This window comes from Drosophila kikkawai, chromosome X (assembly GCF_030179895.1).
Source record: "Drosophila kikkawai strain 14028-0561.14 chromosome X, DkikHiC1v2, whole genome shotgun sequence".
Taxonomy (NCBI): Eukaryota; Metazoa; Arthropoda; class Insecta; order Diptera; family Drosophilidae; genus Drosophila; species Drosophila kikkawai.
In genome coordinates this window covers 13,261,464-13,273,348 of record NC_091733.1, presented here as the reverse complement: position 1 = coordinate 13,273,348, position 11,885 = coordinate 13,261,464, and the positions used below count along the sequence as shown (strand labels likewise).

The 11,885-nt window shown below is 41.3% G+C and overlaps 1 protein-coding gene across 2 annotated transcripts in view; it reads right to left on the bottom strand.

Moving 5' to 3' along the window:
• Positions 1 to 2,915: 2,915 nt before the first annotated feature.
• Positions 2,916 to 11,885, bottom strand: part of rsh (radish) — a 47,714-nt gene continuing 38,744 nt past the window's right edge. The window contains exons 8-19 of one of the 2 annotated variants that reach the window (XM_070288101.1): positions 10,644 to 10,863; positions 10,311 to 10,574; positions 10,142 to 10,253; positions 9,853 to 10,045; positions 9,579 to 9,787; positions 9,363 to 9,493; positions 9,101 to 9,282; positions 6,522 to 6,745; positions 5,817 to 6,123; positions 4,292 to 4,504; positions 3,647 to 4,237; positions 2,916 to 3,493 (exon numbers count right to left, since the gene is read on the bottom strand). In XM_070288101.1, the coding sequence (XP_070144202.1) occupies positions 3,141 to 3,493; positions 3,647 to 4,237; positions 4,292 to 4,504; positions 5,817 to 6,123; positions 6,522 to 6,745; positions 9,101 to 9,282; positions 9,363 to 9,493; positions 9,579 to 9,787; positions 9,853 to 10,045; positions 10,142 to 10,253; positions 10,311 to 10,574; positions 10,644 to 10,863 (2,999 nt within the window). In that variant the 3' untranslated portion in view covers positions 2,916 to 3,140. Of the gene's footprint in view, positions 3,494 to 3,528; positions 4,238 to 4,291; positions 4,505 to 5,816; positions 6,124 to 6,521; positions 6,746 to 9,100; positions 9,283 to 9,362; positions 9,494 to 9,578; positions 9,788 to 9,852; positions 10,046 to 10,141; positions 10,254 to 10,310; positions 10,575 to 10,643; positions 10,864 to 11,885 lie in introns of those variants that run through there. The other variant, XM_041775104.2, reaches the window with a different exon arrangement.

The following is an 11,885-nucleotide window of genomic DNA, read 5'->3' as shown; positions in this document are numbered from 1 at the left end:
ATCATTTTCCGGTTTTATTATCAAAAACAGACCCTCGGAAAACCCGAGATTTTATCTTTTTAGCCGCATTGATTTAAGTTCGGAGCAAACATATAGAAACGCTCCACCTATCGTCGCTGACATGGCAGAGATATATATTATATCTGCGGTAAATACACATTTATATTAATCAGATTACATTCAGTTCGAACAGTAGGTTGGAGTCGGTAGAGCGACGGTAAAAATATAGCTATCTATGGTGAACCTTTAAGCTATTCTTGCTGGCTAATTATTTAATTAACCAAAAAAAATTCATCAGCTTTGTATTGTATGTATATTTTCCTTCAGTTAAATTGGTTTCAAAATATTTCACAATCTCCGGCAAAGAGAAAGAGGAGAGCTCAAAAGTCTGTAGCTCTTCTTTTTAAACATGTTTTAAATTGCCGGAGATTTCGCTTTTCACATTCTTGGGTTTCCTTTTTTATAAAAGATTTTTCAGAACGTTTCTGCTGCTTTGTAATTTGTTTTTTTAAATACTCTTTTGTTAATTATTTTTGCTTTAAACCAGTCATCAAAATTTTGAACAAGTCTGTATACAGTTCCAGATTGTTTTTTAAACTTGAATATATTCGCCTTAATCCGAATTTATTTTTGCACATTAAAAGCTTTTAGTTTAGTTATTGCTGGTTATGTTGGTTTTATTTTCTCTTCTTTTGATTTTTAATGTTGTCACGGGGTTTACCTTTAAATTGCTTAGATTTAGTCGCCCTTCAAGCACGGTTCTTTGTTCTTAAATGTACTATGTGTGTTACCGACCTGCCCCTCCTGTTATAGACACTTTGATAAACTTGCTTGTACAGTTAGACATTGAAAATACCTTTTGATATTGTATGTTATGGAGGCCGTTTTTGAACATTTATGTGAAACCCTTTTGGAAATGCTGCCGTTTACATTTAGTTTTTTTTTATTAGTTTTTTTTTTGGTTTGTGTTAGATTCTTCTTTGATTTCGAGTTGAAAAAATAGAAATAAAATCATAATAACTGCGAGAGAAGGAGAGGTTCGACTGGGTATCAACTGTTTTTGTTTCGACTGTACTCTATATAAAGGACACTGATAGGTGTGCGGGCACACTGGCTCACATTAAGGGTTACTTTTGTGGGTTTTTTCTATGATTTCTTTGATTTTTTGTTCTCTTTTTTTAAGATATAATAAACATACTTCTAGGTCTATATATATTCTGTCGGTTTTGTTTGGAAAATTCCTTCAGGTGTTCTGGGGCTTCTTGGGGTTCCAAACTATGGAAATTTCATGTGCCGCTGGTTTTGATATATTCGTTTGATTCTGTTTTTCTTTCGGTCAAAACACTCAAACATTTAGTTATGGATTTCATTTCTATATAATGTACAGGGAAGGCAAGCCCGGGGTTCTGTTCGGCAATAAAACGTAGATACTTATGCATAATATTAAACCTCTTTTTTTTTTTTTTGTAATAAAAACAGAAACGGAAAAACCAAACAGGCAGCCATTCAAACAGTTAGATTTTGGTTGCAATTCTCATAAACATTCAGTTATATATAATATATAGTATTTGTTTGTTGTTCGGGGGCTCAAGAGGAGGAGCTCCTGATCTGCTTACATTTTGGTTCAATAACATTGATTAAAAAAATTTTTTATACTTTAGGTTCACTTTGGTATATATATTTTTTGTTGTTTACATTTTTTTTTGTTGTTTTTTTGGTTTGTTTTTAGTTTAAGTCTTTGTTTTACATCAGTAAGCGTTTGTTTTTATATTCCTTCCTGCTCCAGCTTCAAAAATCATATCCCTAACATCCCTAGTCCTGATCTTCAAAACACACACATAATACTTGGTAGAAAATGCTTATTGTTTATGCATATGGTAGGATCGTTCGGGGGAGTCCTGTTCCGCTTTTCCGCGTGTGGGGAGGGGGGCGGGAGGGGGGTGGTGTCTTTCTTTTGGGAGCCGCCGTCTCCTTCCGCTCTCTCCTAGCCCCGTCAGTGGGGGGCTTTTGTCATTGCGCGGGGTGAATGTAAGAGTTAACAATGTCAGTTTCGATTTGGATGGTTCGGGCGCGCCTCCTTGACCGGTGGGATTTTTCAAAACGCACAAACACACGGGCACACACACGCTCTGTGGCGGGAAGTACATATATCCTCCTATATCTCATATATTTCTACAAAAAAAAAAGAGGACCTGCCATCCCTCAATGCTGGCTAAACGAAGGTGATTACCTTTCCAACTTCTCCGATTAATTAAGGGCATTTGTTTCGTTTCTCAGGACTATATATTATATGTACAAGGCATACAAGGATATCCCTCCAGTTCTGCCAAGTAATCCAGTGTCTTAAATTAATTTCAATTTAATTTTTAATTTAAAGAACCAATTCTGGGAAACTTGGAAATTAATAACTTGGAAAATTCCAACCTTAAATGGCTTTAATTCAATAATTATTTAGTTCGAAAATATTTAAATAATTATTTTAAAATAAAAATCAATTTATTTTATAATAGTTAATACAAATTTTAATTTAATTTTTAATTTAAAGGACACTTTTTGAGAGCCCTTCAATGGTAATTTAATTTTTAAATATTTAAATAATAATTTTAAAATAAAAATCAATTTCAATTTATGATAATTGTAATTTTATAATTTATATTTTTAAATTCAATATAACCTTAATGAACTTTTAAAGCGGAAATGTGGAAAACTTGGACAGCACTGGCACTTCCCTCATTCACACTCTCCCGAGACATGGAGCAAGTAGTTCCCAGAGATGCCAAGTATATAATATACCTTTGTATATTTTTATATTTACAGCATGTGAATACACAAATAATATTAATAAAAATGAAGGGAGCGTTTGCGAAAATATCCACAAAGACTTAGGGGTAAATATCAACGTAAAACAATAAATAAATGAATAACAAAGTTTAAACACTTAATTTAGAAATATATATTATAAAAATATATAATATTATAATATACAAAAATCATCTTGAAAATAATACAAAGAATATTTTAAAAATATATAAAAAAATATTAAATATATAAACTAAAATAATACCAGGTTAAATGGCCAACACCCTGTGACTACCCACTCCATGCTCGGGGACTTTCTACGGCACCTACTCCCATCCCGATTAGTAACGCCGCCCGCTGCCGCTACTGCCGCTAGCACAGCCGCCGTCCCCGCTGCTGCCGCTGGCTCCGTCCGCCTGCCAGCGCTTCCGGCGCGCCTCCTTGGCGGCCTGCATCTGGGCGGCCACTCGACTGGTGCTCGGTGTGTTGTCAAAGCTGGCATATAGCTCCACCTCCTCGTCGGCGGCATCGCGGGCATAGGCGGAGCTGGAGCTCGGATGCGACTGGACCTGGACTTGATCCTGCTGCTGCTGCTGCTGCATCTCGAGGGCGGCGGCCAAGGAGGCCATGGCATAGGCACGGGCATCGGTGCGGGCATCAATGGCTGGTGGGTGCGGGCTGCTGGTGGCAACGGCTGTAGCGGCTGCGGCGGCGGAGGTGGTGTAGGACAAGGATGAAGCTGCTATCTGTGTGGCTGCCTCCGAATCCGATTGCTGGGACTGCTGCTGCGGCTGCTGTTGCTGCTGCTGCTCCAAATCGAAACTCACATTCTTACTGTCTCATCCACCCCGGTGGACCTGGACGGTGGCCTCGGCGGACTCCTGCTGGCGCAACTGCTGACGGTACGCATCCAGCTCGGGCATCCGATAGGTGCCAAGATTCACCTGGACCATGAGCGTCTCCATGATGCGTTCGTTCTTCATCGACTTGGAGGGCAGGACGACGGTGAGCAGCTCACTGGGCGATATCCGGCACAAATTGAGATCGCGCGTTAGCCGCTCCATGATGCACTCGAACTCGAACTGGGTGTCCTTGTTCGGATGATTCTTCAGCTTGCCCACCTTGTGCTGTGCCCAGGCCAGCATCGCCTCGAATTTGCGTATCTCCGGCGTTTGCAGCTCGCGGCACATGATCATCTGGACCATCGATTCGGACAGGTGCAGGAATTCCGGGCACTTGAACAGCGCATGCGCCTTGCTCTCCACGAACGACAGTATCATGTTGACCAGCTCGGAGGCGGATGTGTAGCGCCAGTAGTAGTTCTCCAGCGAGATGAGCATCGGGCATACGACCTCGATGCGCAGGAACTGCTTGCAGTGGTGGAAGCACGCCTGCAGCAGCTCCGGCAAATCGTAGTGCTCTGCGGCGCACAGGAGGCCTGAAATGGAGGACGAGGAGTGAGATCGGGAGTTGGATCCCTATATGCATTTACCTGGTATGGAGACGCAGGTGAGCGGACAGGTGCCCGTGTGCAGGTAATCGAGCAAAACCCGAAACGTATCCGGGTCAAACTCAATAATATTGAACTCGGTTTGGGCCAGCTTGGCCCGGTCCACTTTCTGGGCATCGGCGCAGACGGAGAGCCGGGGAACGGCCAGCTGGTTGCTGCCCGGCTTGTCCTTGTCCTTGTCCTTGCTGTCCCTGTCTGCAATCGCCATTATTTTGGGGAGTGGTGCGCGAGAGGTGGTGGTTGGGAGCGGTTATCGGTAGTCGGTTATCGGTAATCGGTTATCAGTTATCGGTTATCGGTAGTAGCAGTGACGGTCGGTGATTGTCGAAAATAACGATAACAAAGCAAAAACCGCAAATCATAAAAAAGGGAAATAATTTGTCAGTTGTTAAAAAAAACGATAAAAGTTTATTGTTGTTTTTTATTTTTTGTTTGTATTTGTGGAGGCGTGGCAGTGGGCGGTGGCGAGTCAGGTGAGATGAGAGAATGATAAGATTTTTGTTGTTGTTTAATTTAGATTATTTTGTTTGTTTTTGATAGATATTTGTAAAATCGAAAAAAAAAACGAGAAGAGAGAAGAGAGAAGAGACAGAGACAGAAACAGAGAACGATAACAAACGATAAACAAACAACCCATGACAGAAAGGGAAGGCCAAGAGCGAGTGAGAAAGAGATAGAGAGAGAGATCAAGAGAAAGAGAGCAAAACAGTGTGGTGAGTTTGAATCCAATGGTTAGAATATTCGCATAACAGTAAAATGCAAGCAGTTTCGGTGGTGAGTTGTGGAGAGTTTTCATGGTTTTAGGTGATTTTCAAAGTAAAATGCATTTTTCAAGAAGGAATAATTTATGAGGAATTTAATATCAACTCAAATAACAATATTTTAGGCAGGCAAATTAAAAAAGCAAAAAATTAACATGAGAATGTTTTTTAAGTGCATTGGGAAATCCAAGGAGAATGCAAAATTGTCGAAAAACCACGTCCAAAATATTTGAATCGTTGAACCAAGGTTATTTTACAATAAGGAACCCAAGGAAACACAACAAAAACAATAGGGAAAAATTGTGTGTTCGTTCGCAATTACAATATTTAAATATGTTCAAGGGTTTTGTTATTTTTTTGTTTCAATTTTGAAATAATTGAAATTTTCTTAGGCAAAGGATGTGCGGCGTGCGTTGCAGGTAGTATTATTAACATTTGTTAGTTTAGTAAGTTTAGTACGAGTAATTTACAGAGGGCACAGGAGTCAGGGGTTAACGGGATCAATGGGGATCATGGGATGGGAGAGGTACGGGTCACGGCGTACGACGGACGTATACGTAATATTTGATATGTGGGCAGTGGAAAATTCAAGACAAATCGCACAGCAGAGAGCGCAAGAGCAACAGAGTTCGGAGAAAGAGAGAGAGAGAGAGGAGAGAGAGCGACAGCGTGTGGAGAGAAAAGAGAGAGCGGAGAAAAGAGACACGCATCGATATGGTTGCATTGCACCGACTGAAAACCCTTACTCGAACAGTCCGTGGACGAGATCCACTTCTTCTTGTCATCCGGATTCAGTTGGTTCGTGTTCTTGTTCCTTATGGACCGGCCCCAGCCCGCCGTGATGGTGCCCAGCCGGGAGAAGGCCCGCTTCACCATCGGCGACGATGGCACGCTCTTCGGCCGTATGGAGTCCGAGTCGGGAACGGTCAGGTAGTTGTTGCTCTTCGGCTTCTGGTTCTGCGGGGACACGAGCGATGGGGCGGGACGGGCAAAGATCTCGGCAACGGGAATCTGAGGCGATCCGAAGCCAGTCTGGATGCCGTACAGCATTTCCTGTAAAAGACAAAGGTATTTTTGGGTATTTTTAATTATATATTACTTGGGATTTTCATCTCTATACGGATTTCTTATTAGGAAAAATGTTTCTACAAAATATTTAAAATTTAAATTTAAGATTAAAAATATTTCTAAGAAATATTTAATATTTTTGAAAGGTATTTGTTTGATTTTAGTGCGTGATATCAATGGATAACATTGCGTATACGTGATTTCCGTATAAAGAAGTTATAGCGCATACGCACCGTGGCCCTAAAATATATATTTTTTTAAATCTTATATATATATATTTTATATACATATATTATTTTTTTTGTGTAATTCTTTTTTATTTATTTATTTTTTCTATTATTATTATTTTATAATTAAAACTTATCCATCACTCTAGGTCTCACCTGAAAAACCCTACTCCGTACCCCGAGTATCGCCCGGACACCAATGAATCGCGCCTTCTGCTTGGACTGGCCCACCAGGAAGACTACGTCGAAGAGATGGGCATTGGTCAGGCACGATGGTTCTTCGTTGAGGAATACGCGGGTGAAGTCCTTGGCCAGCTGGTCGTAGTCCTCGAACTGATCCCGGACAGAGTCGAGCAGCGGCGACGAGGGTCTCATGTGGCCTGTGGATAAACGGGCGATTGGAATGTACAGGTCATTCGGCGGGGGTATCTAAACCAAGGTCTATTTAATAGTATGTTCAATATTGGAGAAGGTTCTTATTTGTGTGTGTTTAATCGCTGAAAAAAACGTCTTTAAAAGATCAATATGCATGCGTGTAAATATATTTATATATGTATTTGTTTAATGTCACGCTAAATGGTAGAAATGGTAGTGATTTACAGGGGTCTTGTGGTAGGTGTTATTATTTTAGTTCAAGCACACAAACTATATATTTTTTGTACAAGATTTTCTAAGGAATTAATTTGGATAAGTGTCTTTGTCAACGAAGGCAGCTAATTGGAATCTTTAATTTTTACATAAAATTGAGCAATCTTTATGGCAGCATATATATGTATATATCATATATTTATATGTAAAACAGAGCCTTGAATTTATACATTAACTGGAAAAAAACTACATATGAAGCTGGAATTTGCATAACTTTAATATGCATAGTTTGGATGCGGGTCTGTCCCTTTGGGGATCACTTCAATTTCCTCAGCCTCAACCTTAACCACTTCCCTTCAGTCGGTGTCCCTGTCCGTGTGCTTGAGTTTAAGTGTGTGTGCTTGTGTGTGCGAGTGAATAAATCAAATTAGATTTGTGTGTTGTCTAATGCAACAAATAGCAACAAATAAATAACAAGAAATCTAAACAAAATCACAACAAGCACCAACAACACCATCAAACAACATCGAACAACATCAACAACAACAGTAACGAACGAACAGCAGCCGTGTGTGTGTGTGTGTGTGTGGGTGAGGGAGGGAGGTAGGTAGTGGTGTGGTGTGTTTTGGAGTGGGTATGTGTGAGCAGGGTGGCAACAATAGATTTCCTTCCACTGATAAAATTATACAAACATGAACCATATTTCTTAGCCGGACAGTGGACGTAATACACACAGAGAAAATATATGTTAAAATATATATATTATATATATCATAAACAAGCATTATAATTTGGACAAAGAAAAATGTTAGTTTTATATAAAAAAAAATATTTCAAAAACATTTTCATAATTAATTTAATAAAGGAACACCCTATTCCCAAAATCTAACATTAATAGAGATTACCAAAAGAAATTGTTTTTTCCACTGTATGCATGGCAGATTGTCCTTGCCTGGAACTCTGTGTCTGTGTATCTATGAGCGAGGGATTGTGTGACATGAGGCACGTTTCCGGTGGGCACAAACACAGCCGGATGTGTTAATGGCGGAAGCGGAAGTGTCAGCGTGTATGTGTGTCTGTGTGTGTGGAGGGCGGTTTCTCTTTTTTTTTTTTATTCGTTCGGTGAAAGTTCAACCGAAAGCAAGACAAAACGATTAATCAAACATACTCGTACAAAAGGAGCTCGCGCCAAATGCAAATGTCTCCACAATTTCTCTTTTCTGTCTTTTTTTTTTTGGTTCTTCCTCTTTTTTTTTAGGGTCACAGTAATGTCGGCAATTTGTTGTCGCGAATTGTTTATAAATCTCCTTAAGGTCCCTGGCCATGTTAAGTCAAAATGATGGGCTTTAAAGCCTCAGGCAAGGAGAAGTGCGAAACTGTGGAAAACTGCTGGAGAAGGATCTCAGCCTAAGGATTTTCCGATGACAGATAGCGGAAATCGTTTTGACAAGAGTGTGACCAGAATAAGCCACATATATTTCTTATGATAGTGTGGCTAAAAATTAAACAGAAAATTAATTAAAAATCCTTTTTAAATCATTGCAGGACTGCCAAAGCTCCTTTAGACCTATCGATTAAGGTGCGATAATATTCCGATAAATCGACAATAGTGATCAATATTTATCAATATTTATAGATTTCTTCTAGAACTTATTTGCATTTGTGAGCCCCTCCAAATATTACGAAAAATGTAAAGTTTAAAGACAGGCAAAAGACATGCGGGACAAGGATCCTGTGTGTCCTGTGGGTTGGGATTGTTGGTTCGGCCCACATACTATGCCTCACACACAGGTGCAACATGGCACAACACGACGTGTGTGTGAGTGACGATGTCGAGTGTTGCAGTTGCTGTTGCTGCTGTTCCAGCTGCGAGTGTTGCTGCTGCTGTTCAAAGTGATTATTGTTGTCGTTGGTGTGTCTGTGTGTGGTGTTGTTGAATGTGTGGTTGTTGTTGTTGTTGTAATTGTTGTTGTAGTTGTTGTTATTGCTGCCCTGCTGCAGCATCATCATCATCATTGTGTCGTGACTGCTGCCAGTGCAATAGCAGCACACGGTGCCATACAGTTGCTGCTGCTGCTGCTGCTGTTCGTGGTGTGTGTTGTTGTCTAGGACACGGGCATGCAACATTTTGAAATATTCATCCTCACCGATCGGTCGCCAGCTGCCGCGGCGATAGGGCTTCGGTATCTGGCCAGTTTCGGCATGATTGGACAGATTCATCACCAGATCCTCGAGCATCTGCGACCGTGTGCGTTCCTGCATCCTGGCGAATTTTGGTGCCGAATACGAGGCCCTCTCTCCATTGACGATCTTCGTCAACAGCCACTCCCTGCAGGGGGATTAGTTGGGGTTTTTTAAGTGGGGTTCAAGGGGGATTTGTTTGCTGTTGCAGAGATCGATTTGACTCACCTGAACATGGGTCCCTTTTCGAACACGGACTGCTCCCACAGGTAGGGCTTGTAGGCGCCCACCTCGTCTCTGGTCACCACGGACACCTCGTATCTTGTGGGCTTGTGCTTGATTCTGGCCGAAACACGAACCTGCAAAAGGAGGGAAAAATAGAGAACAGAAATTTTATAAATAATTAAAAGGAAGAGATGACAGGAATCTCCACCAGCAACTCACCAGTATGAACGTGTGCAGGAAATGGCTCTTGATGCAGGCGGGACTGAAGCGAGTGTTGTCCGCCTCCAGAAAGACCACGCACACGATGTCATTGCCAATGTGGCGCTTCCTCTGCAGCTTCTGAGGATCATGCTTCTCGTATGGCAGCAGGGTGGACACATGGAACATGATCTCGATGTTGCGCCAGTTTGTGTACACAGAGAAGAGACCTATACGGGGGATAAAATGTTATAAAAAAAAGGATAAACATAATATATATGTCTCGGCGGGGTACCTGTGAGGTCGTGCACCGTGTCAAGGCCACCTTTGTATTTGTCAAAGCCCCGCAGCCGGACGCGATCGCCCAGTAGAGTGAGGAACTCATCGAAGAGCGGTGAATTTTCATTATTGTCCAGAATTTGCTCTTCGGTATACTGATCCTCTTTGACAAATATGACGCCAACTTTTAATTCTGATTTTATAAAAACCTAAAGAGAGGTGAGAAATAAATAATAAAATATATAAATATATAAAAACATATAAACAATATATCTTTCTAAGAAACTACATCTCTCCTAACTCACCTGATCTAATTTTAATAATTCCTCTGGCGTGTCGGGTAATTGTCCTAACGTTAAAGGTGGATTTAAATTAACTTCTTTACCTAAAGATCTAACTACCTCCTCGCGATTATATCTAGGAACAAATATATATATTAAAAAATATAATAAAAGTTATTAAATTAAACCTTACCTATCGGCAAACACACAGGAGGCCGGTATCAGTCCATGCACTGTATAGGAGCCAGCACGCACTAGGATGCGGAACTGGTCTCGTCCATTGAGCGTCTCCTGCTTGATGGACAGAATGACCGGGCCCAGGTCCTCATCGCTGGTGAAGTAATTCCAATGCTCGGTGCCATAGAAATACTTCTCGTACGTCTCCTGCTCCACGGAGATCAGTTCAAAGGCGCCCTGCTGGTCCCACTGCTCCTCAATGGTGGTCTTTTTGCGCGGACTAAACGGGGATTATTAATTATTATTTACAGTTTTATTATTATTTTTATTTTCAGTTAAGCAAATCTACCTGGGCGTGGCCTCAGAGTCCTCGTCGTCCTCGTAAAGATCGCTGCATTCGCGCTCCAAGTACGCATCGCTGGCACTGCCCGCCCGTATATCCTCGTGCTCCGAATCGCTCTCATCCCAAATGGTGTGCGGGGTGGGCATGGTGATCTTCTGGCGGGAGCACTCGATCCAGTAGCCGGGCGTGGGCATCAGATTGTGCGGATACTCCTCGCAGAACTCATCTGGAAAGAAAGGAATATTTTGAGTATATCTTAAATACAAAAATAACAAAAGAATTCCCATAAAATCAAGGCTTTGGCGACTCTTAAGTCTTCATTTGGGGCTTCAGTTTCGATTTTCCATCGTAGAGACACCCCAAGCCATTATGGCAAGTTTTCGTTACCCCGCCAAATCTCCTGTCTTGTGTCGAAAGTTTTCAAAGTTGTAACTTTTTAGCGGCTTGTGGCTTTTACATTTTGGCCAAAAACTGTTGCCTTCCAGCTCCTCCCGCTGGAGGACGATGGCAATTCCTTTCGACTCTAAACAAAATAATTTAGTTCAATTCAATTAAAATGCAAATACCGTAAACGTTGGCGTCGCGTGAGTTGCCAGTCATAAAGCAGGGGGAAAGTTTTCCCACTTCCCCACTCCCCCAGTCCTTTTCCCACTGGCTTTCCTTCACCCATCTTCCCCCAAATGATTGAGTTGGAAATTCGATGCGGCGCATCGTCGTGAGTCAATAATGTGCCCACAGCTCTCTCTATCTATGGAAGGGACAGTGGGGCAAAATCAAGGATATAGGGGGAAGCCTTAGAAATATTGATAAATCAATACGAAAAAATAAAAATAATAAATAATAATAATAAAAAATAAAATAAATTAAATAATAATACATAAATAATAAATAAAATCATTAATCGTTAGTTTTTCGATAATTTAAATACCTAATTCTAATTTTTATACAAAACAAATGTTTCCCTTAATTTTTTTTAGATCTACTCAACATTTTTAGCCAGTAAAACCAATCCGATGGCCCACAGTGCATCCCATGCGCCATGTGCCTTGAAGATGATGATGATGATGATGGCTGGCAGGAGCCTGACATTGATGGTGTTCTGTTTTGTTCTGTTCTGTGGGTCCTGTGGCTGCTCCTGTGTGCCGGTAGTAAAACGCTGCCCTGCACCGAGATGGGAACTATGATCTAATTAAGGAGCGCTCACCGTTCGCCCGTTCGCTGTTACCCCGGTCACACATGTGCCACACA